Source organism: Gymnodraco acuticeps, unplaced genomic scaffold, assembly GCF_902827175.1.
Source record: "Gymnodraco acuticeps unplaced genomic scaffold, fGymAcu1.1, whole genome shotgun sequence".
Classification (NCBI taxonomy): Eukaryota; Metazoa; Chordata; class Actinopteri; order Perciformes; family Bathydraconidae; genus Gymnodraco; species Gymnodraco acuticeps.
This window is the reverse complement of record NW_022990949.1, coordinates 362678-390046: the sequence shown is the minus strand read 5'-3', so window position 1 is coordinate 390046 and position 27369 is coordinate 362678. Positions and strand designations below refer to the sequence as shown.

The window sequence follows — 27369 nt, the reverse complement described above, 5'->3', positions numbered from 1 at the left end:
CATTGTGTTACTCACGATTATTACAGTTACACAGTAGACTATTAAAAGTGTATCTGTTTGGCCAGCTTTCGGGACTGAGCAAGTTACCAACTTTGAATCAAAGCAAATTCATACAATTTGACCTTTAATTTATAAGAACTGTCCCTTCAGGAAGTGTCTATCAAGTAACTCTATATACGCACAGTATGACAACATACATAACACACACAGGCATACAATCAAGAGTCAGGGATGGAAAAGGTTTTTGTGTAACAACAAAGCTAGTAGTGCAGTTAACACTTTAACCTACTACTGACTTTCCTGGCTTCAAATGTTCAACAGTCACATAGTGTCTCTCAGTATTACATAACTGTTAATCCAGTATTGCCCCCGTGGGTGGACCTACAATCAAAGCTATCCACATTAACCACACAACATGCTAAAGCTAACTTAAAGGGTAATATGCATAATACAAACTTAAAAAACATAGAAATGCCAAAAATGATAGCTTCTAAGTTTGAAATTGGGTCACTGACTGACAGCCTGGTGTTATTTAAAGTTTTTTCCAGGATCTAGTTGTAGTTTTTTCCACTGTTGCTTTACATCCGGAGATGATGAGAGAACATGAAGACTTTTATATTGGTTCTTGTAGTCAACAACATAAAAAGTAGAGTGATTTGCTTGTACAGTGTTACAGCAATGAGGAAATCACAATGTACATACTGTATTTATGTGTACATACATTGGATCATATGTCATCTTTTAATATATTTATATACTGTATATGTATATACCGTATATCAATATATATTTAGTCTGTGGTGCGTTTAAGTGCAACCTTCAAAACGGTGGTTGTATCCAGGTCCTAACCATGAATACCATATAAAACATGTAGAGCAGCAAATTAGCCAAAAGAGGGAGACATCACATTGATACTGAGGCAAAATGGCCAAGTGAATCCGATTTAACAAAGCACAACAAACGGAGCAAGCGAGAATAAACTGCATTTGATGGATGTATTTGGATTCCCCACTACCAACAGCTGGTACATATACAGTAAAACAAGACTGTTAAAACACCTGAACTAAGAACATCCATAACATTCACCTGTTTGTAACTTACAAATTATGTATCACTTGTACATAGACCCTTATGGCACTACTTCTATTCTATTTTATTGTATTTACTTGCGCTATTGTATCTGTTTTATTGTGTTGCACTGTTGGAGGAGCTTGGGACCTAAGATTTTCATCGACATAACTACACTGTAGCTATGTATGAAGGACAATAAAAAAGCCTTGAACACTGAGAGAAAGGAAAAAAATCAGTTTGTGTCTGTCTACTTTGCTGTGTAAGGAAGTGTTAGTAATTGTATGAAGATATGGCTCCATCAAGAAACAGCGTTCATTTTGTCTATTGTATTGACTGCATCCAAACAGATCACTTAAGGCCAGTGTTACATTGAAACAGCATCAGCAGGTTATTCATTATTTTAGGCTTAGCACACTCCCATTTCTGAAGAAAAAAACAGGGAGGTTCAATCACAAAATCATTATGCCTGATTTGTTTCCCTCCCTCTCCCTGGTAACTTGATTTCTTCATAAAAAAACAATAAAATAAAGCTGTAACTTATATAACGTGAAAGGACAGTAGGGCAGACCTAGTGAGTAAGACAGAGGACGAGGGAAGTGCACTGGACATCACCTAGACTATACAAGGCAGTATATTTTGACATACACTGAGCTGAGATCAGGAGAATTGTGGACAGATACAAATATATTCTCGTGTTTGTTAGCAATAGGAGAGTAGCACCCTTGCAAGAGAAGCGGAATTTTGCTAAACCTTTTTACCAGCTAAGGATGGGCAAAACAAAAGACTCTGAGGTGGAGGAGAGACTCAAATGGGACAACAAATTTCAGTACATGCTGACGTGTATCGGCTTTGCAGTGGGACTTGGAAACATCTGGCGTTTTCCTTACCTGTGCCAAATCTATGGAGGAGGTAAGATTATATGATGCCATCAGCACTATATGTGCTATATGTGCAATATATATATGCTGTTAATAACTGTGCAATATATACCTGGCTGCTAAATCCTAAGAACTGTTACAGGATGTGTATTTTGTAAATTGTGTAACTTTTTTGTTTTTGTATTATATTTTTTATTTAATACTTTTTAATGCATGTAACATATGTAACATTAAGCTGTCTGTGGCTCTTTTTCTGCTGTAACAACGTACATTTTCCCTCTGTGGGACTAATAAAGGTATTCTGATTATCAACATTATATTTCCCTGATCTTAAATCACACAATAGTTTAATTTTGTTTGCTGTTAAAGATGGGTTTTATCAATTAATTGATTTATTCACTCTATACCTCGTTTTTTTTTTCAGACTATTCAATACATAACACGAGATACTGAATTCATTGAAATAAATACTTTAGATTCTCTCTTCACAGCATTAATTAGTCATTAACACATGGACAAACAGTCATTGTCACATTGGTGAATCTTATCTGTGTATGATGAATGGGGTTATCAACCGACCCAATTTCTGTATTTACTTTCTCATAGTTCCTAGTTAGATAGTTTGTGTTGTCGCAATAGAATACCAAAGGACCTAAGTAAGAGGTAAGCAAACAGTTAATTCTGTAAAAAAAAATTCTCATGTTTTTCTGGACGTCCTAGTTTTACTTATTTAGCATGGCCTGAACTATCCCCTGTTATGACCATTATGATTCGATGATAAGAAAGTAGTTGTCCACTGTTTCACTAAGATCTTTTGCTGTGTTGATAAACCTAATTTATCAGACGGTCCTATCTGGCTCTAATTGTGCAGTATCTGTCTTCAGGTGCATTCCTCATCCCCTACCTGATAGCGCTGGTGTTTGAGGGCCTGCCTCTGCTCTACCTGGAGCTGGCTATAGGACAGAGGCTCCGTATGGGCAGCATCGGCGTCTGGAACTCCATCTCACCGATGCTGGGGGGAGTCGGTGGGTGGTCTAGAATTATAAAGGGGAATTTAGGATTACTTGTCAATTTTTTCAATATTTAAAGAGCTTTTTATCAGTATGAAAAATGTAATTTATTCCGTGTAGGAATTGCCTCGATGATAGTGTCATTCCTGGTGGGCATTTTCTACAACACCATCCTGGCCTGGGTGCTCTGGTACTTCTTTCACTCTTTCCAAAACCCCCTGCCCTGGAGCCAGTGCCCGGTCAATGCTAACCTCACAGGTAAACTACATACGTTTACTGTCACACACTAAGAATGCTACTACCACAGTGGTAGAAATATTGCCTATAACGATGTATAAAAAATACAATGTATCAAATTGGGTTTGAGATAGTGACGTAATTATAAAACAGTTACAAGAGGACTCATCAGGCTCCACATTGCATTCCATGTCAAATGTAATAAGATAATGGCTGTTTTTTTTGTTTTATGGCCCAAAGAGATTCTTCAATACAACATTAAATAACTAAAAAGGGAAATCATTGAGCACAAACTTCCGACAATGCTATCTCCATAAGTGAAATATAATGTGTATGAATTAACATTTGATGGGTTTTTACCTTGGCTTATGACGAACCTTTCCCACAAGTGTCAGCATAATGGAGCCAGTAGTTTCAACCAAACAATCCAATCAACAAACCAACATAATACCAACTAGTATGACTCTCTGAGAGCACTGTACTTCGCCAAGTCAAATTATGGATTCTCTTGGAGGGTCCCAATTCCTGTGTTGTGAAGTTGTTCTTCTGACTTTGGTGTGTTTATGAGCTTAAATTCGAAAAGTAAAAACAACACGGAGTGCTGTGTTTAATTGCTCAGAACCTTCAACCCTACATTTACTTTTGTCATGTTTCTGCACAATATCATATCAACTCTGAAACCTCCAAAACCTTGACCAAAAGTCGATATTGTTGTTCTGACCTAAATTGGTGTTGCCATAGATGTTATCAGTTGGGAACTCATTTGTTTTGATATCCTACACCACATGAATGCAGTACAAATGCACATTTTCATGTTAACGAAACTGATGAACAATTTGAGGATCCCCTCCAAAATGTAGTGGATTATTACTTGGCCAATGACACACCCTACCACAAGGTTTCCTGAAAGTTGGGACAGTAGACTATCTGTGATCCAACTGGCAAACAAATTAACCAAGCCAAATACATTACCTCCTTCGACATAGGCCCATGTTGTCATTCTTTTTCACTAATGTGCATCTTTACAGGCTATAATGAGGAGTGTGTGAAGAGCACTCCAGCAAACTACTTCTGGTACCGTGAGACCCTGAACATCACACCTGACATCGAGACCAGCGGCTCCCTGCAATGGTGGCTAGTCCTCTGCCTGGCCAGCGCCTGGTCTGTGGTCTACATCTGCTTTATCAGAGGCATCAAGTCAATAGGGAAGGTCGGTTTTCCTGGGAAAAAAATAAAAACAAGCGTTACCAAGAGTTAAAGATGGCTGTACTGTTTGCTTGTTTCAGGCTGTGTATGTGACAGCCACATTACCTTACCTGGTGCTGACTATTTTCCTGATCCGGGCTCTCACTCTGCCGGGATCTACTGATGGACTGGTGTACCTCTTCACTCCTGATGTGAGTGTGTTGCTACCAAAGGTGATGTCAAGAGTACCCGACGGACACAATAAACTGATGTGTTGACTCTGTCTGCAGTGGGAGATCCTGAAGAACCCTCAGGTGTGGCTGGACGCTGCCACTCAGATCTTCTTCTCTCTCTCTGTGGCCTTTGGAGGTCTCATAGCTTTCTCCAGCTATAACGAAGAGAGGTAAGGACTATAACTCACTTGAATCACAAATTTGAATCTCTTGTGTGACTTGTTTCCTCTTCTTTGTCCATTAGGAACAACTGTGAGAGGGATGCTGTTGTAGTAGGAGTAATAAACAGCGCCACATCTCTCTACGCCTCCATTTCCATCTTTGCCATTCTGGGTTTTAAAGCTACAAACGGCTTCAATTCCTGTCGCAATGAGTATGTACTGTACACGCATATATTCAGTGTCATTCAAAAATGGTTCCTTATTGATAGCAATAAGACAGTTATTTTTGTATTCCATCTGCAGAAACATCATGTCTCTGACAAACCACTTTGAGTTTTCGGACCAGAACATAACACTGGAGAACTATAATGACTGGTTTGAGTATTTAAATCGCACATCTCCAGATGACTTGGCCAGTTTGAACCTAAAGCACTGTGACCTTCAAACATTTCTTGACCAGGTACAGTTTTAGTATGAAAACACAGCCAATCTCACATTCTTTTTGCTGTGTTTTTTCTTAATTTCCCTCTTCCCTTAAATCCTTGTCCTCCTTTTGCCACCCCTTTCATTTCCAGGAGTGCAGTACATCATCTGCTGGTACAGTCAGTTCATGTTTACTCCTTAATTTCTCGCCTCTCTTTCATCTTCCTCCCCCAGAGTGCATCGGGTACCGGCCTGGCTTTTATTGTGATCACCGAAGCAGTGATAGAGATGCCAGGCTCGCAGATATGGGCGATACTGTTTTTCGTCATGCTCTTCAGCTTGGGTCTCTCCTCCATGTTTGGCACCATAGAGGGAATCCTGACATCCATCAATGACCTCAAGCTAGTGCCAAAGTGGATCCCTAGTGAAGTCGTAACAGGTACCTTCAAATAGAGCTGTATCTTGATATTGTGTTAGTATTTGGATATCTTAATATGGCGTGTAAAGTGTTGTCTTATATGAGTTTTAAAGAGTGCATTATAGTATATATATATATATATATATATGGTACCTTCCAAGTTGTTATTATTGGTCTTATTCATTATACCCGCATTATTTATGTTTTTTTAACGCATTTTTATATGTTTTATGAAAACTCCTCCGATTTTGTCGCAATATTGATAACGTTTTCAGTCAAAAATATTGCAATTCTAATGATAAAATGTATATAGACTAACTCTACTAATCAGATAAGGTTGCAGCATAGTAAAAGGGAAACAGCTTTTACCCTTTAAATGTTCTTTCTGAAAACTTCTATTTTCTTACTTCCTTAGCAATCATCTGCTTGATAGCCTTCTTGACGGCTCTCATCTTCACCCCTGGGTTCGGGGACTACTGGGTGGAGGTGATTTAACGGCTACGTGGGATCCGTACCTCTCCTCATCATTGCGTTCTTTGAGATCACTGCTGTCGCTTATGGTCGTGGAATGAAAACGTAACTTTTGATCCTCTTCTTTGATACTCAGTAGTGTTACGCTGTAATTCTCGACATGGCGTGAAACCTTATCTGCTTCCCCACATTTCTTCTGACAGGTTCAGTGAAGACATCTATTTTATGACGGGGAAGAGGCCCAACATCTTCTGGAAGGCCTGCTGGATGGTGATCAGTCCGTTGATGCTTCTGGTGGTGTTTGTTGCCTACGTGGCCATCCAGGCACAGACGCACCCCTCATATCCCTCATGGGACCCAGACTATGTAAGCAAGCCGAGGGTACTCGCATGGAGATGTTGAATACATTATATAAGAATATATATACTGGATATATGGTGCTCTAGTTAAAATTCCTTAAAACAGCAATGTATCAGTTCATTTTAAAAGCGCTGTAATCAAATAACAAAAAGTTCAAATTAGATCTAGTTTTAAGAGGAGCTAGAAGTAGTTCTTAGTTGAGCAAAGTGATTTTAAGAATTAAAAAAGAGAATAGGCAAGTCTGACAAAATGTCCAATTAATGATTAGTAATTGTACTTCTTCTCTTTCTCTTTAGGAACTATTTCCACAAACTAAAATGTTGAAATATCCAGACTGGGTGTTTGCCATAATCATCCTCCTGTGTGTTCTGCCTGTGATTTCCATCCCTGTGGTGGCTCTCTACAAACTGATCTGCTGCAGAATTAAGAAGTCCTCTGCTCGAGGTGAACTAAACCCCTACTGCAATGACAGCTTTGAGGTTGAAACACGGGAATAGAAGAGCCAGACACCTTAAAGAAAGATGCAGAAGTACCAGCAAAAAGGGACATCATGATCATCGTCACTGCTTTTGTGGAATTTGTATCTAAATTCACTGGAGAGCTGAAATAATATGTCATACAAACCTGTAATATATTGATTTTAAGTATTAACATTCATCAGGAACCGACCTGAAAACTTACTTCTCACAACAAAACTGGAAATATTTAATGATAAAATGATTTACTTTGTACATTGTTGTGTATTGTAAAAAACATTAAATCTCTGTTATGTACAAACGACATCAGATTTTGTTCATGTGATGGCCGACAATATTTCTGTGTATTATTTACATACAATTGATCTTCCAGGTTACCGTACATCTTCTTTGTGGAAAAATACCACTCAGTGTAAATCAAAGTCCAGATAAACAAACAGCTGTGTGATGAGGCGGGGTCTAGTAGAGTAGCTGGATGATCTTTAATTATCCATCTTTACTGATGTGGTGGTTTTTATTTTATGGGCCGCTTTTATGATGTTTTATACTGAGGTGCTTTATACCAGCTGACTCCGTAGTCAGCTGGTATAAAGCACCTCAGTATAAAACATCTAGGCTGTCGTTTCTCTCTCTAAAGCCTCTTTCATGACACTGTTCATTTGTATTTTGAAACAAATCAGATTCAACTTAAAGGTAGGGTAGGTAATTCACTTCAGAAACACTTGTTATATTCCATGGAATGCTCTTAACATCCCGATAGCAATGAATACATTAAATGCTTTGACAATAAATACCAGGGATGCAAACTCATCAGGTATGAAAAAGGTGACAAGGATCCGATCCCCCGACCCCACAGAATATCGGCTTTAAAATGAGGAATAACAGAGGATGTTAGCAGTCAGAACAACTAAAGCAGCAGTTAATAATAACAGAAACGTTAAAGAGTCACATCTAATAGAAATATATAAAAGCATTTATTTTAATTGTGTAGCAATCAGTTTATCATTTTGGCAGCACTGTTGAGCATTTTGAAAATGTATTTTCATGCCTCTGTTCAAAGCTTAGTCTGGCTTATCTGTAGCCAGTGGTGTAAAGTAACTAAATTCATCAACTCAACAAGTTGATGTACTTGGGTACAATTTTGAGATACTTCAATGTTTTGCTACTTTGTTCTTCTTCTCCTCTACAGTTCAGAGGTAGACCTACATTACATGGTGTACTTTTCCCCTATAGTTCAGAGGTACATGGTGTACTTTTCCCCTACAGTTTAGAGGTACATGGTGTACTTTTCCCCTACAGTTCAGAGGTACATGGTGTACTTTTCCCCTACAGTTCAGAGGTACATGGTGTACTTTTCCCCTACAGTTCAGAGGTACATGGTGTACTTTTCTCCTACAGTTCAGAGGTACATGGTGTACTTTTCTCCTACAGTTCAGAGGTACATGGTGTACTTTTTCTCCTACAGTTCAGAGGTACATGGTGTACTTTTCCCCTACAGTTCAGAGGTACATGGTGTACTTTTCTCCTACAGTTCAGAGGTACATGGTGTACTTTTCCTCCACTACATGTATTTAATCCCTTTAGTTACTCTACAGATGTGGATGAATGATGTGAAATATAAACAAGTGTTAAATCAGACTTTAGTTCCACCTGGAGTAAATTCACAAGCTACCCTGCAGTATAAAAAGTAATTCAAACTAGCTGCACCTTTACCAGCTTTGAGAACACTTTAATGATCAATCTTTATAAAACATTCTGAAATGGACCAATCTGCACAACGACTACTTTTACTGTCGCTACTTTCACTATATTTTGATGATAAAATACTTTTCTACTTTTAATTGAGGAACATTTTGAATGCAGGACTTTTACTGTAACAGAGTATTCCTATACTCTGGTACTTCTACTTTTACTCGAGTACAAGATCGGAGTACTTCTACTTTTACTCAAGCACAAGATCTTAGTACTTCTACTTTTACTATAGTACAAGATCTGAGTGCTTCTATTACTGAAGTACAATATCTATACTTATACTACCTCTGTTTATAGCCAATGAAAAAAAATATTAGAAAACGAAGGTTAAAGCTAACGTTAGCAGATAGTGACAATGTATGCTAGTTAGCTAGCTCAACGATTCATTAAATAATATTGCGACAGAAAAACTTTTCAGTGCACATCACGCTCTGCCGCTCCGACAGGGAGCTCTGCTCTGAACACCTGAACGGCCCGTTCTAACAGCTGTTCACCAGCGGTCCAGTCTGTGCCACAGTGACTCCGGACCACACAGTTAATATTAATGAACGCACGCGTAGGTAATGTAGCACCCTCATCGCGGAGCAGCAGAACCTTATAAATACATCCATGAGCAGAGCCGACAGGCAGGAAGACTCGAGCACACAGCTCGCGCTTCATTATAATAAAAAAAGAACACCATGCGTGTATGATGGCACATAAGTTAACAGCTCGCGGCCGAAGATTACTCCGGGTCCCAGACCCCCCCCCATACCCCAACAATATTTTTATTGCAGATCTACATGAATCACATAAACGACCTATTTTGGATTCAAAACGGCGAATTTCGCCGAAAGGTGACAAGTTTGCATGCCTGTAAATACGTAAAAATATTTCAGCCGGGGAAGCTGTGGCGCTGTAAAAAGCACGACCAATCATCTGAGCCGGCCCGGCTAAAATAACTGGATGGCCTACCTGCCTGTCAGCCTTCCATCTCGTGCACAAACTTATCTCGTGCCCTCATTGGTCATGTGCGCGTTCGTGTGTGTTGGAGGAGGGGCTCTGTAAGGAAGTTTGAAGGAAGGGGTAGATTTTTTTTGGCTGCGTACTATCAAATTCTAGCGCACTCGAGCTGGTTTCTCCATTCTTACCTACTGACCTACCCTACCTTTAACAGTTGACTTAAAACTGAGGACTTGACAATTTAACAGAAACTAGGGAAAATTCACTTTTCTTTAATAAGCTTTGGAGAAAATGAGACAAAACTAACAACATAAACATTTGAGAGAAGTTGGACATAATACTTATTTTTACCTTTGAGCTGCTGAAAGTTTTTGGTTGTGTTGGGTGATGTAATTGGGGCAAGCTGGGAGTCTATCTCTGAAAAACAAAACACAGCTTCTCTGTCAAGAGCATGAGCAAAAAATATCCACCTTAATTATTCCAAGCCACTGTAAATCTAATTAGAGGCTGACTTGTGTACATGCAAGATCGTGTTTTTGTTGGGTTGGGTGCACACTTCACAAAGTCCACATTCAAAGGCACTGGTCTTCCGTGATTTCATATTGGTCATTTATTGAGACTCTTGAAACATTGGTGAGAACAACACAAGGAACAAGAAAAGACAAAAAGCATCTCCGCTGCTTCATACGGCACAATGCCAGTTCTTACTGCCAAAAAAGCCCTGGAAAAAGGAGCAGAGATAAAAACGTAATATTGCTTATATTAGAATATATTTTTCCTAGATGAAGGATAAAGATTTCCTTTGTTTCTGAGCCTGATGAAAAGCCTATATACAGTGGGGCAAAAAAGTATTTAGTCAGCAACCAATTGTGCAAGTTCTCCCACTTAAAAAGATGAGAGGCCTCTAATTTTCATCCTAGGTGCACTTCAACTATGAGAGACAGAATGGGGGGAAAGAATCCTGGAAATCACATTGTAGGATTTTTAATGAATTAATTGGTAAATTCCTCGGTAAAATAAGTATTTAGTCACCAACAAACAAACAAGATTTCTGGCTCTCACAGACCTGTAACTTCTTCATTAAGAGCCTCCTCTGTCCTCCACTTGTTAACTGTATTAATGGCACCTGTTTGAACTTGTTATCAGTATAAAAGACACTTGTCCACAACCTCAAGCAGTCACACTCCAAACTCCACTATGGCCAAGACCAAAGAGCTGTCAAAGGACACCAGAAACAAAATTGTAGACCTGCACCAGGCTGGGAAGACTGAATCTGCAATAGGTAAGCAGCTTGGTGTGAAGAAATCAATTGTGGGAGCAATTATTAGAAAATGGAAGACATACAAGACCACTGATAATCTCCCTCGATCTGGGGCTCCACGCAAGATCTCACCCCGTGGTGAAATGATCACAAGAACGGTGAGCAAAAATCCCAGAACCACACGGGGGGACCTAGTCAATGACCTGCAGAGAGCTGGGACCAAAGTAACAAAGGCTACCATCAGTAACACACTATGCCGCCAGGGACTCAATTCCTGCAGTGCCAGACGTGTCCCCCTGCTTAAGCCAGTACATGTCCAGGCCCGTCTGAAGTTTGCTAGAGAGCATTTAGATGATCCAGAAGAGGATTGGGAGAATGTCATATGGTCAGATGAAACCCAAATAGAACTTTTTGGTAAAAACTCAACTAGACGTGTTTGGAGGAGAAAGAATGCTGAGTTGCATCCAAAGAACACCTACTGTGAAACATGGGGGTGGAAACATCATGCTTTGGGGCTGTTTTTCTACAAAGGGACCAGGACGACTGATCCGTGTAAAGGAAAGAATGAATGGGGCCATGTATCGTGAGATTTTGAGTGACAACCTCCTTCCATCAGCAAGGGCATTGAAGATGAAATGTGGCTGGGTCTTTCAGCATGACAATGATCCCAAACACACCGCCCGGGCAACGAAGGAGTGGCTTCGTAAGAAGCATTTCAAGGTCCTGGAGTGGCCTAGCCAGTCTCCAGATCTCAACCCCATAAAAAAATCTTTGGAGGAAGTTGAAAGTCTGTGTTGCCCAGCGACAGCCCCAAAACATCACAGAGGAGATCTGCATGGAGGAATGGGCCAAAATACCAGCAACAGTGTGTGAAAACCTTGTGAAGACTTACAGAAAACGTTTGACCTCTGTCATTGCCAACAAAGGGTATATAACAAAGTATTGAGATGAACTGTTGTTATTGACCAAATACTTATTTTCCACCATAATTTGCAAATAAATTCTTTAAAAATCAGACAATATGATTTTCTGGATTTGTTTTTCTCATTTTGTCTCTCATAGTTGAGGTATACCTAGGATGAAAATTACAGGCCTCTCATCTTTTTAAGTGGGAGAACTTGCACAATTGGTGGCTGACTAAATACATATATATATTACTCCATATCTAATATCATCTGCAGGAAGTAGACTGGGTTCTTAGCAACCCGTCTGACCAAAGGGCAAACTCTACGCACACACATCGACTTAAAAGAGAAAAATAAAACACAGATGGACACAAAAGTGAAAACACAAGACATGCCCTGAATATTAAACTGTTTACATTATGAGATAAAGACCGGCACAATTAGCTCTCAGCTCAGTGCTGTTATTGATTAATAACCCACCCTGTGTTTGATTTATTAGAAGGGGTGAACAGGAACTAAGTGCTGTGTGAAGATTTGTGTTCATCTGAACTGTATTTCAATACTTTAGGTCAGGGCTATTCAATTAGTTTGGAATGGGGGGCCGGTTGATGAAAATGATCCAAAGCAAGGGGCCGGGAAAAAGATGGCTTGAAATATGAGCAATCATATTAAGAGCTTCAGATACAGTACAACAACATATTGGAGTGCATATATTGTGTTTAATTAAATCAAACAACATAGCCCCAAGACCTTTATAGATCTAAATGGCAAGTTCAGACTCAGTAGGCCTACATGTGAAGCTAATTTAACCATCAACATCATTTAATTTGATTTAATTTAGGTGAAATGAACTAATCATTCACGCAGAGATGCAATAAATGACAGGAGTTGTCACTACAGTAGCTAGTAGGTGGGTTCGAAACCCGAGCCTGCTAAAGTTTTCAGGCAATGTCTTCCCCTCTATCTCTCAATGTAACACCCTCTCTGGAATAAAGGCACTCTGGCCCAAAACAACATTATACTCAAAGGGCCAGTAAATGTCACCCCGGGGCCGGATTTGGCCCGCCAATTGAATAGCCCTGCTTTAGGTGATTAAAGAAAACAAATAATTTGCAGTGCCCTCTTGACTGTAATTCATCTAAATAATACAAAGTGCTAGTTTAGGATGTTTTGTGAACACTAAAGTTTACAGTGCATGCGTGAAGCAGAACCAGTTTGTAAATAATCTTTTAGGTTTCTAGAAGAGGATCGGTCTGAAAAGGAAACAGGACCTATTAGTATATGGTTAGCATATCAAAAGGTCAATGAATTATATAAAAGTGACTAAAATAGAAGAAACAAAATGGGGGACTTTTAATGCAAATCATTTGAACGTAAACTCAAAGAAAAGGTTCATTTATAATTGAACAAGATACCAAACATGGGCAAGATTAACAATAGACAATACTTTAATTTAGTTGGAATGCTGTTAACAGCTTCTTCACATTTTAACATTAACTAGAGTGCGTGATGTCACAGCTAGAGGGTAGAACATCTTGAAATATGCCTTCATATATTTTTTTTAAATTGCCATAATTCCCAAACCCTACATTCCTGAGACATAATTTTACATGACAAACGTAGGAAAACATCTCATAGCTTGAAAAATGGCAAATAATTAAGCCAAATAATTAAACAAAATACCTCTTGAGGGCATGAAGTGACAAAAACATTCCTCCATTAAAGCCCATTGTAATTCCAGGCTGATATTTCCTCACAGCAGCAGCCGCACACCTTTAGTTAAACTGCCAAAAAGGCCACATTATTAACCCGAAACTACACAAAAATTACACTTCAGATACTCAACTTCCTTGACATGCTTCACGTTTTGAAATTTCACAGATATCTGTTACGGTTCTTCCACAAAACGTTCACATGTAAGAGGTTTATCTCTCATTCAGAACAATGGAAACCTGTGATCTCTGCACACCTCGTTAGTTCAAATATAAACACCTGTGTAATGGAACACGATGATGTCATCACTCCAACTGACATGCTCAGAGCAGCAGACTTCAGATAGCAGTGTGCTAACAGTCCAGCCGTGAAGACATCTACGGGACAGTTAAGATTTCTTCAAATGCCGTTGCCATGGCAACACAATGCTCGCCATGAAACACGACTTTCTCATAACTTCAGTGAAACTGCTCCAAACGCCCCAAAACTTCACAGGTTTGGTAACGATGCAGCCATCAACGCATCTAAGCGTATTATGGGGTGTCATCAAATGCCGTTGCCATGGCGACAGATCATTCGCAATCAAGTTAGTTCAGAAGTTTGCAGTTCAAATATTCTGCTGCTTTTCCAAGCCTTTTTACTTTCTTTTCTTCTCTCATCACACATTCAAGCCCCCAGTCTTCATGTATCATTTCAATCTAAATTCTTCACTTTCTTCTTACACATTACATTTCAGCATAGCAGTTTAGCGTCAGATTTTCAGCATAAAGCATTCCCACTAGCAATTTCTTCAGGAATTGCATTCTCTAGTTTTTAAATGTTGCCGTCTGTATTTAGTCATATTCGCAATCAATCAGTTCCATTGTTAATCCATTATGTTTTAAAGTGAAACGTCAACAGTGAAAACCTCTTTTACTGTGGACCTTGATTTTACAACCGCTGACCAGTTGATGTTTGAGAGAAACTTCCGGCTGGTCACCTTGCATATTGCATACTCAACATGTTGATTAGTAACGTGACCCGGTCGCTTGTTAGAGGAAGTCCAAATTCAGGTTTTTACCTAAAACAATAAGAGCACTTTGTCCTTTGGAAAAATATGATTCACCCATGCTACACTGGGAGTTGTCTCCAAGAATGTTTATGAGGTAGGTACAAAGTAAAGGAATGGGGGGGGTGGGGTTTCACTCAGTTTACAAGATACCATAAACATATCCAAAAGCCCAATCCCTTACGCAATATTACTGGATATAATTATCACTGACGAGAAGCAACATTTCAAGGTCTTTGTGAAAGTCGATCCCCACCTTGTCAAACAAGATTGTGCAAGTTATCAAAACAAAACATTCTGAATCATGTTAAATCTGTATCTCTTAACCTTATATAATATATATTTTTTAAAACCGCTAATATCAGGTTCCTGTGTAGATTCAACATGCCAGACTGATCACCCATGAGCGGTTTTCTCTGTTTTTCACCTGGTGTCCTTTAAGTCTATGAATTGGGTGTGATTCTCAGGCACATCAGCAAGGGCATTGAAGATGAAATGTGGCTGGGTCTTTCAGCATGACAATGATCCCAAACACACCGCCCGGGCAACGAAGGAGTGGCTTCGTAAGAAGCATTTCAAGGTCCTGGAGTGGCCTAGCCAGTCTCCAGATCTCAACCCCATAAAAAAATCTTTGGAGGAAGTTGAAAGTCTGTGTTGCCCAGCGACAGCCCCAAAACATCACAGAGGAGATCTGCATGGAGGAATGGGCCAAAATACCAGCAACAGTGTGTGAAAACCTTGTGAAGACTTACAGAAAACGTTTGACCTCTGTCATTGCCAACAAAGGGTATATAACAAAGTATTGAGATAAACTGTTGTTATTGACCAAATACTTATTTTCCACCATAATTTGCAAATAAATTCTTTAAAAATCAGACAATATGATTTTCTGGATTTGTTTTTCTCATTTTGTCTCTCATAGTTGAGGTATACCTAGGATGAAAATTACAGGCCTCTCATCTTTTTAAGTGGGAGAACTTGCACAATTGGTGGCTGACTAAATACTTTTTTGCCCCACTGTATATATATATATATATATATATTACTCCATATCTAATATCATCTGCAGGAAGTAGACTGGGTTCTTAGCAACCGTCTGACCAAAGGGCAAACTCTACGCACACACATCGACTTAAAAGAGAAAAATAAAACACAGATGGACACAAAAGTGAAAACACAAGACATGCCCTGAATATTAAACTGTTTACATTATGAGATAAAGACCGGCACAATTAGCTCTCAGCTCAGTGCTGTTATTGATTAATAACCCACCCTGTGTTTGATTTATTAGAAGGGGTGAACAGGAACTAAGTGCTGTGTGAAGATTTGTGTTCATCTGAACTGTACTTCAATACTTTAGGTCAGGGCTATTCAATTAGTTTGGAATGGGGGCCGGTTGATGAAAATGATCCAAAGCAAGGGGCCGGGAAAAAGATGGCTTGAAATATGAGCAATCATATTAAGAGCTTCAGATACAGTACAACAACATATTGGAGTGCATATATTGTGTTTAATTAAATCAAACAACATAGCCCCAAGACCTTTATAGATCTAAATGGCAAGTTCAGACTCAGTAGGCCTACATGTGAAGCTAATTTAACCATCAACATCATTTAATTTGATTTAATTTAGGTGAAATGAACTAATCATTCACGCAGAGATGCAATAAATGACAGGAGTTGTCACTACAGTAGCTAGTAGGTGGGTTCGAAACCCGAGCCTGCTAAAGTTTTCAGGCAATGTCTTCCCCTCTATCTCTCAATGTAACACCCTCTCTGGAATAAAGGCACTCTGGCCCAAAACAACATTATACTCAAAGGGCCAGTAAATAGCACCCCGGGGCCGGATTTGGCCCGCCAATTGAATAGCCCTGCTTTAGGTGATTAAAGAAAACAAATAATTTGCAGTGCCCTCTTGACTGTAATTCATCTAAATAATACAAAGTGCTAGTTTAGGATGTTTTGTGAACACTAAAGTTTACAGTGCATCCGTGAAGCAGAACCAGTTTGTAAATAATCTTTTAGGTTTCTAGAAGAGGATCGGTCTGAAAAGGAAACCGGACCTATTAGTATATGGTTAGAATATCAAAAGGTCAATGAATTATATAAAAGTGACTAAAATAGAAGAAAAAAAAATGGGGGACTTTTAATGCAAATCATTTGAACGTAAACTCAAAGAAAAGGTTCATTTATAATTGAACAAGATACCAAACATGGGCAAGATTAACAATAGACAATACTTTAATTTAGTTGGAATGCTGTTAACAGCATTCCAACTATCTGTTATGCTATGGACGAAAAGTTTATTATTATTATTCCGCTGGTATTTTGGCCCTCTTCTCCTCCCGCATTGAACATCGCAGAAATACCGTTCTAACATCAAAATGTTCAGCTCGGTCGGGAATCGCAGGCTATTACTTTTCTCATTCATAACTTTCATAATTCCAGAGATACATCCATAATTCATCAAATTTTTAACGGAGAAAATCTTCAGACTTCAACAAATCTTCATGCGATTAAACTGCTAACTGTTCATTCATACTTTCACTCAGAAACCTCATTCTGACTTTAAAATGTTACACATCTTTCTGACATTATTCATGTAAAACAACTTTTAAATCTGATTCTTACTTTTAGAGATATTAAACCTTGTTCAGACCTTGTTAAAGAGGTTTTCTTCACATTTTAACATTAACTAGAGTGCGTGATGTCACAGCTAGAGGGTAGAACATCTTGAAATATGCCTTCATATATTTTTTTTAAATTGCCATAATTCCCAAACCCTACATTCCTGAGACATAATTTTACATGACAAACGTAGGAAAACATCTCGTAGCTTGAAAAATGGCAAATAATTAAGCCAAATAATTAAACAAAATACTTCTTGAGGGCATGAAGTGACAAATACTTTCAACATTCCTCCATTAAAGCCCATTGTAATTTCAGGCTGATATTTCCTCACGGTAGCAGCCGCACACCTTTAGTTAAACTGCCAAAAAGGCCACATTATTAACCCGAAAGTACACAAAAATTACACTTCAGATACTCAACTTCCTTGACATGCTTCACGTTTTGAAATTTCACAGATATCTGTTACGGTTCTTCCACAAAACGTTCACATGTAAGAGGTTTATCTCTCATTCAGAACAATGGAAACCTGTGATCTCTACAGAGCTCGTTAGCTCAACTATAAACACCTGTGTAATGGAACACGATGATGTCCTCACTCCAACTGACATGCTCAGAGCAGCAGACTTCAGATAGCAGTGTGCTAACAGTCCAGCCGTGAAGACATCTACGGGACAGTTTGAGATTTCTTCAAATGCCGTTGCCATGGCAACACAATGCTCGCCATGAAACACGGCTTTCTCATAACTTCAGTGAAACTGCTCCAAACGCCCCAAAACTTCACAGGTTTGGTAACGATGCAGCCATCAACGCATCTAAGCGTATTATGGGGTGTCATCAAATGCCGTTGCCATGGCGACAGATCATTCGCAATCAAGTTAGTTCAGAAGTTTGCAGTTCAAATATTCTGCTGCTTTTCCAAGCCTTTTTACTTTCTTTTCTTCTCTCATCACACATTCAAGCCCCAGTCTTCATGTATCATTTCAATCTAAATTCTTCACTTTCTTCTTACACATTACATTTCAGCATAGCAGTTTAGCGTCAGATTTTCAGCATAAAGCATTCCCACTAGCAATTTCTTCAGGAATTGCATTCTCTAGTTTTTAAATGTTGCCGTCTGTATTTAGTCATATTCGCAATCAATCAGTTCCATTGTTAATCCATTATGTTTTAAAGTGAAACGTCAACAGTGAAAACCTCTTTTACTGTGGACCTTGATTTTACAACCGCTGACCAGTTGATGTTTGAGAGAAACTTCCGGCTGGTCACCTTGCATATTGCATACTCAACATGTTGATTAGTAACGTGACCCGGTCGCTTGTTAGAGGAAGTCCAAATTCAGGTTTTTACCTAAAACAATAAGAGCACTTTGTCCTTTGGAAAAATATGATTCACCCATGCTACACTGGGAGTTGTCTCCAAGAATGTTTATGAGGTAGGTACAAAGTAAAGGAATGGGGGGGTGGGGTTTCACTCAGTTTACAAGATACCATAAACATATCCAAAAGCCCAATCCCTTACGCAATATTACTGGATATAATTATCACTGACGAGAAGCAACATTTCAAGGTCTTTGTGAAAGTCGATCCCCACCTTGTCAAACAAGATTGTGCAAGTTATCAAAACAAAACATTCTGAATCATGTTAAATCTGTATCTCTTAACCTTATATAATATATATTTTTTTTAAAACCGCTAATATCAGGTTCCTGTGTAGATTCAACATGCCAGACTGATCACCCATGAGCGGTTTTCTCTGTTTTTCACCTGGTGTCCTTTAAGTCTATGAATTGGGTGTGATTCTCAGGCACAGTCTGCAGAAATGTGAACATATTTGAAATTGGCCTAAATGGCTAAAAATGTCGTCAAAAGAGCCCTCAGGCACTTGATGATTTAACCGTGGGACAGCCCTAAGCCGTCAGACTTTAAGGCATCTTCCCGCAAAATCTATCTTTAATTAAAATGTAGCTTGGCATGATCGCTTTCAGTTTGTCTTAAGAAATAATTTATGATCGTATTGATTACTTTTAAGGTTCTGAGTAGCCTTACCTTTCCGACTGACCTTCTAAAATGATGCAAGCTTGAGATACTCGGACAGACGTCTTTTATCTGTTCCAGGCCGCTGGCTTTGAAACAGTCAGTATAATCTTTCAAATAATTTCTTTATGCATAATTTTATTTAAAACGTATTTTTACTTGATTCTTATAACCATGGAATTGATTTAATGTGTCCATTTGAAAGGTGTTCTGCAAATAAGGATCATCATGAATGTTATTAAATCCTTTTCATTTTCATTTAATAAGTTCAACTATAGTTATGTAACTGACTACACCCTGCTATTTAAAAAAAAAAAAGAGAGCAAAGAGAAACAAAAGTGGTAGAAGAGTAACTGAAGGGAAATGTAACTTTAGGTACAATTGTGTTTGGTTTTACAGAAACTGCAAAGCATATTGCGCTTCTACTTAAAAATATCTTCTTTGGTTTCCGGCAACAATTTTACTGCGAAGAAAAAATAATGACTAACATATAAACTCAGTGAAAAATGCAGTGTCTGCGATTTCCTAAAGTCATGACAGTCCGTAAAGTAATGTGTGTCATAGTTAAGAATTGTTTGTCTAAATCTGGGGGGGATATGTAAGTAGGTAATTCACCATCACACATTTACAGGACATTATTGAGAGGAAAATAACACTTACAGTAAAAGCAGGAAAGGTCTGAAATACAGAAAGACTGCCCTCTGCTGCTGAGGATGTGTTAGTTCATATCATGGCGCTGAATCTGATGCTTAAGCAAACCTATAAATAAGCCAACGTTTTTTTAATTCCTCTGAAAATAAAAAACAACATTAGAAGTTAAGTGTTTCTTCTGTGGACGGAGCCTCAGAGTCAACTAAGACAAACAGATCTTCAGAAAACAAAGAAGCTGGCTGGCTTCATGCATCATGATCTGTGTATATGATATGCAAGTTTTCTTTAAAGGGGACCTATTATGCAAAATCCACTTTTTCATGTATGTTATACATCAACATGTGTCCCCTCTGTGTAAAGAGATTCTGAAAGTTTCAGGGAAAAAAAGATTCCCTCTCTTTTCGTCCTGATCCATTTATATAAAAACCTGTCTGAAAATGAGCTGATCCGATTTTGGCCACTTTATGATGTCATAACGTTTTTATGGCTTGTAACCATTAGCCAATAACCAACTAAGGTAATTAAAAATGATTATTATTACATTACACAACATCTCTTGTGTTTTGACTGTGAAAAAAGAAGTGGAAATTATCACATTGTATATATTTTTAAGCAATAATATAATTGGAGCGGGAAGTATCATGACAAATGTAACCTTTGTTTTCTTTTGCTGAACTACTCTTTAAAAAAAAAGAGAGATGGAAAGTTTCTACAGTATAATGGTCCAATCATTTCTGGAAATTCATGTGTTATCTTGGTATTTCCAAAAACGGAGGCCAGTTAGCAATTACATACATCTTTAACCATTTAAAGCAACAAACCTACTTCCAGGAATCAATATTGATAGTGTAACACAGTATAACTTTTAATTGTTATAGAGTAACTATGAATTAACAGCAGAATAATAGCAAAGGAGAAGAGTGAACCTGCGATCAATGTCACAGGCAGGAAGTGCAGACATGATGGCTTTATTATTGCTGCATATAAGGAAAACATCTGAAACCCCGTTCTGCATCTCGGGGTCAGTGAGCAGTCTCCTTTTACAGATACACCTGTGTTACCTCTGTAAAATGCAGACTCGACTGCTGTAACACTGATGTCTCGTCTGTTCAAAAAGTCAAATAAAAACAATACATTTTGAATATACATACGTCTCCGTCATGACACAACCATCATGGTGCGTTTTTAAATTGACTCATACTGCTCCCTTTAGGACAGTGTGACATTTCCACATCATCATGTTACTCATTAATCTAAGTCTTAGCACACTCGCATTTAAAATACAAAACAATAAATCTTAAAGGACATTAAAGGACAGCCCACTTTAGAGTTAGACTGAGGAGAGAAGCACTGGATATCGCTGAAGCTAAACATTAAAACGTGTGTGCACTTTAAGAAGAGTTGTGTCCTGGACTGGAACTTCGCAAACCAGCAAAGAATGGCCAAAACAAAAGACTCTGAGGTGGAGGAGAGACCCAAATGGGACAACAAGGCTGAGTACCTGCTAACGTGTATCGGCTTTGCAGTGGGAGTTGGAAACGTCTGGCGTTTTCCTTATCTGTGCCAAATCTATGGAGGAGGTTAGATGCTATTATATATAAGGCTGCATACGAGTTGCATTTAATTTCCCTCTTACGCCAAACCATAGTTTAAATACGTTTGCCATTAAAGTTTTAAAAGTTATATCACGTATTTATTACTGTATTCCAGACATGTTATCCTATAATGAGAGACCAAATTGAGTTGTAGAAACACTTGCCTCTTTCTGCCTCAGTACAATTAGTCATTAACAAATAGGCTAGGCCATTCATTTACAAAATGGTAGATATTTTCTGTGTATGATCGACCATCTCATCATCAGGGATTGTTCACGATCAACTCTCTAACCCTGTACTTCCTCATACTGTAGTTTCAGGTAAATTATGAAGAGCTAGAAACTCAAAATGTGCATAAGCTTCAGTGGTGTCAAGTAACTAATTTACTCAAGTATTGTGCTTAAGTACAATTTTGATATACATTTTATGCTACTTTGTACTTCTACTCCACTACAATTCGGAGGTAAATCGTTAACTTAAATTCCACTACATTTATTTAATACCTTTACATATTTTGATTAATGATATTAAATATAATCAACACATTAAATCAGACTTTAGTTCCACCTGGAGTAAATTCACAAGTTACCCTTTAGTATACAAAGTCATTAAAACTAGCTGCACCTTTACCAGCTTTGAGAACACTTTAATGATCAATATTTATAAAAACATATCATATATTATTCTGAAATGGACCAATCTGCAGAATGATTACTTTTACTACTTTATGTATATTTTGATGCTAATACTTTTACTTGAGTAACATTTTTAATGCAGGACTTTTACTTGTAACAGAGTATTCCTACACTCTGGTACTTCTACTTTTACTTAAGTACAAGATCTGAACACTTCGCCCACCACGGATAAGCTCTATAATCTTCACATATTCGTTGAAATACTTCATTCCAACAGACAAGCTTTTTCCTACATTCATATCGTGTCGTATATTCAGCCAAATGTCTTATTTTTTTAACTGGCTATTTATACTTCTCCACTTGTGTGGTTTGTCACTTGGATAACCATGGAAATAATGGGATTTGTCTATCTGATAGTCACATTTGTAATTGATGTCTTCAGGTGCATTCCTCATCCCCTACCTGATAGCGCTGGTGTTTGAGGGCCTCCCTCTGCTCTACCTGGAGATGGCTATAGGACAGAGGCTCCGCATGGGCAGCATCGGCGTCTGGAAATCCATCTCACCCCTGCTGGGGGGAGTCGGTGGGTAGAAGATAATTATTAGTAATATTTATTTATTTATTTTGGACAGATTCTCCATTATTTCAATAGCTAATCTAAAGCTAGAAATTAGTTGGTGTCTTCTAATGGACCATCAGAAACTAGTCAATGCACAAGTTCAACCATTATAATAAACACGACTGTTCTGGCTCCTAAATGGTGGAATGACCTCCACATCGACATCCGGTCAGCAGAAAGTCTATACATCTTCCGTCGCATACTGAAAACACACCTTTTCCGACTGCACCTCGGCCAATGAAATCTCTACATATTGTAATAATGTACTAGCACTAACGGATTGGCTTAGTTGAAGCTAAGGTATTAGCGCGTAGAACGGAATGGCTTAGTTGAAGCTAATGTACTAGCACTTTAAATGGTTTGGCTTTGTTGAAGCTAATGTACTAGCACTTTAAATGGTTTGGCTTTGTTGAAGCTAATGTACTAGCACTTTAAATGGTTTGGCTTTGTTGAAGCTAATGTACCTACATGATTCTTGTTACTCTGTACCCTCCTGGTTGAATGCACTTATTGTAAGTCGTTTTGGATAAAAGTGTCTGCCAAATGAAATGTAATAATTCATATTAATTCACCGATTATAGATAGAGTAAGTATTACCAAAATGTTTTTTGTGATATTGAATATGTTGTTTATCATGTATTTGTGTAGGAATTGCCTCCATGATAGTGTCATTTCTGGTGAGCATTTTCTACAACACGCTCCTGGCCTGGGCGATGTGGTACTTCTTTCACTCTTTCCAAAACCCCCTGCCCTGGAGCCAGTGCCTGGTCAATGATAACCTCACAGGTAACAAGGAACTCCATCAGTCACGCTAGCTGCTTTTTACAGTTCTATTATCACACATGCAAGGACTGGTTAACTATTAGGCTCCATGTGGCATTTCAGATCAGGTTTCATAGGAAAACATCAAGAGTCTTGTATGAGTCTCTTTAGTTCTCTGTGTGCAAGTCCTCCCGTAATGTACTATAAAAGAAGATCATTATTATATCGTCTCGTTTGTTTTTAGTAATCTTACCAAGATATTAAGTTTGTCTCATGGTGGAACAGTTTTAAGAACTACATGTTCCTATGTCTTAACCTATGCAGAAGTATTTTATTGTGGGATAAATTCATACTAATCTCAGAAAGTACATAAACTCAGGTACAAAATAAGGCATGTCTTACCCAATGTACACAACAACCGTCTTGATTAAGCAAATATTGTCCTTTGTGAATGCATTCTTACAGGCTATAATGAGGAGTGTGTGAAGAGCACTCCAGCAAACTACTTCTGGTACCGTGAGACCCTGAACATCACACCTGACATCGAGACCAGCGGCTCCCTGCAATGGTGGCTGGTCATCTGTCTGGCCAGCGCCTGGTGTGTGGTCTACATCTGCTTTATCAGAGGCATCAAGTCAATAGGGAAGGTCGGTTTTCCTGGGAAAAAAATAAAAACAAGCGTTACCAAGAGTTAAAGATGGCTGTACTGTTTGCTTGTTTCAGGCTGTGTATGTGACAACCACATTCCCTTACCTGGTGCTGACTATTTTCCTGATCCGGGCTCTCACTCTGCCGGGATCTACTGATGGACTGGTGTACCTCTTCACTCCTGATGTGAGTGTGTTGCTACCAAAGGTGATGTCAAGAGTACCCGACGGACACAATGAACTGATGTGTTGACTGTCTGCAGTGGGAGATCCTGAAGAACCCTCAGGTGTGGCTGGATGCTGCCACTCAGATCTTCTTTTCCCTCTCTGTGGCCTTTGGAAGTTTCATAGCTTTCTCGAGCTATAATGCAGAGAGGTAAGGACTGATACACTTGACCTCCCTCAGTAGTGGGATAATTTGTGTGAATTGTTTCCTCTTTTGTGTCCATTAGGAACAACTGTGAAAGGGATGCTGTTCTAGTAGGAACAATAAACAGCGCCACATCTCTCTACGCCTCCATTTCCATCTTCTCCATCCTGGGATTTAAAGCTAACTCCGCCTACAACTCCTGTAATGAGGAGTACGTACGCACAAATATTCAATGTTATTGTTATTCTGCTTTCACATGGAATAATGCAGATGGACATTTTTGTGGAATACAGCAGGACAGTAAATTAAGTTGAATCCGGTAGAAAATACCGGCAATGGTAACGGTAGAAGTCGATGCCTTTCTTCGGCAACAAGATGTTATGAACTAGCCTACGAAGCTTCTTCACACAAGGGAGAAAACATGGCCGATCTGGACAACGATGGAGCCAATCTTTTTTATCAGTAGTAGAAATCATTTACATTTTTCAAACATATTTTTGATCCCTTTTGAGAAAGGGAGGGAAGATAGACTTGAAAAGTGGGATTGAGAGAAAACAACTCTACCAGGAGTGCTTCTTTGGCACCATGGCGAGAGTTTAAATTCCTACCTACATATTACAAGAAGCTGCATAACAAGAGCAGTTAAACAAAAAGTAGACACAAACATGCGTATGACGTACGACCATAAGATTTCGTTTTCCTCTTCAATCCAGAATGCGTTGTCCTTCGACCAGATACCCTGTGAATGCAGCATAATGAATGCTTCATGCTCCTTCTGGTCAGCACGGGGGGTGGCAGATGGCAAAATTGTGCAATTGCGAGAAGGGTAATTGTGCGCCAAGGGTTTGAGCATCGGGCAATACACCTTCAAGATTATGTAACAGGCAGGGTTTGCAGAAACATTCGTGGGGACCAAGCGCAAAGTCCGTAGTGCGCTGACCACAAGAAGCATGAAACTATTTTAAAGCTTATTCTTTTCCTGCCAATACCGTTGAGGCAGATTGTCTTTTGGAATCCCATTTGCAGAAACATCTTGATTCTGACCAACCACTTTGAGTTTTCTGACCAGAACATAACAGTGGAGAACTATGATCACTGGTTTAAGTATCTAAATCGTTCATATCCAGGTGAGGTGGCCGGTTTGGACCTGAGGCACTGTGACTTGCAAACATTTCTTGACCAGGTAATGTAACTGTGTAAACACATTGGATCTTGTAAACTGCATTCTAATTTTCCATGAGGTGCCAGTCAAAAATGTACAGTCCTCGTTTCTTGACTCTCCTTCATCCTTCTCCCCCAGAGCGCATCAGGTACCGGCCTGGCTTTTATCGTGATCAGCGAAGCAGTGATAGAAATGCCAGGCTCACAGATATGGGCCATACTGTTCTTCACCATGCTCTTCAGCTTGGGTCTGTCGTCCATGTTTGGCAACTTAGAAGCAGTCCTCACACCCATCAAGGACCTCAACCTATTTCCCAAGTGGATCCCTCATGAACTCGTAACAGGCAAGTTTTAAGTGGAAATGATTGATGTTGCCGCTGTTGAAAAGACAACTTGATGGCTTTCTGTTTTCCTGAGTCTAGCAACTACCAACAACAACACACTGCATTCTGTTTCCCACACTTTGGTTTTTCCATAGTCTGCCATTTACACTACTGGGGATAGTATCTTCAAATAACGTATATTCATCATCTTTGCTAATTGGGTATAGCAACCGGGGAAGACAAAGGCTATCCTCTCAGTGTTTTGGTTGTGCAATGGTTGAGGCACTTCCTTTGTGAAGTAAATTGAGCCTACATGTTCCTGAAAGACCAGTGGATTATAGTTGATGTCATCATTATATAGCCATTTCATTGTGTAAGGAACAGTTAGCCCACAGTGTAAAGTTAAGGTGTTCAAAAGATAAAGAAATACATGTTAACCCTATTAGTTCCCTCACTGAAAACACGTTTTTCCTCTATATTTTTTTTAGCAATCATCTGTTTGATATCCTTCTCGACGGCTCTCATATTCACCCTGGGTTCGGGGAATTACTGGTTTGAGATCTTTAACGGCTACGTGGGCTCCTTACCCCTCCTCATCGTTGCACTCTTTGAGATTATTGGAGTCATTTATGTCTATGGAATGAAAAGGTAACTTTTCTCCTCTTCTTTGATATTCTGTAGAAATGTATGAGATTTATAAACAATTTTGATCTCATTGTGTGAAACCTCTTCTCCTGTCCCGGTGTCCTCCAACAGGTTCAGTGAAGACATCTATTTCATGACTGGGAAGAAACCCAACATCTTCTGGAAGGCCTGCTGGATGGTGATCAGTCCGTTAATGCTACTGGTGGTGTTGGTTGCATACGTTGTCGTTCAGGCACAGAAACGACCCTCTTATCTCGCTTGGAACCCGGACTATGTAAGAAAGCCGAGGGAAGTCACATGGAGATGTTTCGGGTGTAGAGATCTGATTCAAGGCTTGAAATATATTTGGAAGATATACTGCAATTGAGTGAACAAATATGTAAAAAATATGCAACCGAGTATTTAACTCCGCTAAAATCCACATAATTGGTCAGTGTGGTTGTTACAGCTTCTTGAGCATTCCTTGCGCATCCAAAAATAAATAAATGCAGGTTAAAATTAATCGTTTTTGGAATTTGTAGCTTCATATCAAGCGCACAACGATGTAACAATTTCCCATTTGAGACTTCTTTGTATTTTTCTTCCTCAGGAACTATTCCCAAAAACGGAATCAAAGCAATATCCAGACTGGGTGTTTGCCATAATCGTCCTCCTCAGTCTACTACCTGTGATTTCAATCCCACTGGTGGCGCTCTACAAACTGATCTCCTGCAGAATGAAAAAGACCTCTGCTCGTGTTCAACATAGTCCCTAA

At 39.0% G+C, this 27369-nt stretch overlaps 1 protein-coding gene and 1 pseudogene across 1 annotated transcript; both read left to right on the top strand.

Moving 5' to 3' along the window:
• Window positions 1–1573: 1573 nt before the first annotated feature.
• LOC117558692 lies at window positions 1574–7227 on the top strand (annotated as a pseudogene).
• A 14069-nt stretch (window positions 7228–21296) lies between these two features.
• Window positions 21297–27369, top strand: LOC117558703 (inactive sodium-dependent neutral amino acid transporter B(0)AT3-like). Its single transcript, XM_034235056.1, has 12 exons — window positions 21297–21438; window positions 22531–22671; window positions 23356–23493; window positions 23935–24116; window positions 24193–24303; window positions 24380–24492; window positions 24569–24697; window positions 25513–25669; window positions 25787–25991; window positions 26459–26618; window positions 26727–26889; window positions 27205–27369. The coding sequence occupies exons 1-12, from the start codon at window positions 21297–21299 to the stop codon at window positions 27367–27369; spliced, it is 1806 nt and encodes a 601-aa protein (XP_034090947.1).

Bases quoted from the DNA above. Each gene is read 5' to 3' on its own strand.
- LOC117558703 (XM_034235056.1), top strand. From the start codon at position 21,297: ATGGCCAAAACAAAAGACTCTGAGGTGGAGGAGAGACCCAAATGGGAC. The intron at 22,672-23,355 runs GTGGGTAGAAGA...GTATTTGTGTAG, and splicing joins ACCCCTGCTGGGGGGAGTCG to GAATTGCCTCCATGATAGTG. The intron at 24,493-24,568 runs GTAAGGACTGAT...TGTGTCCATTAG, and splicing joins TCGAGCTATAATGCAGAGAG to GAACAACTGTGAAAGGGATG.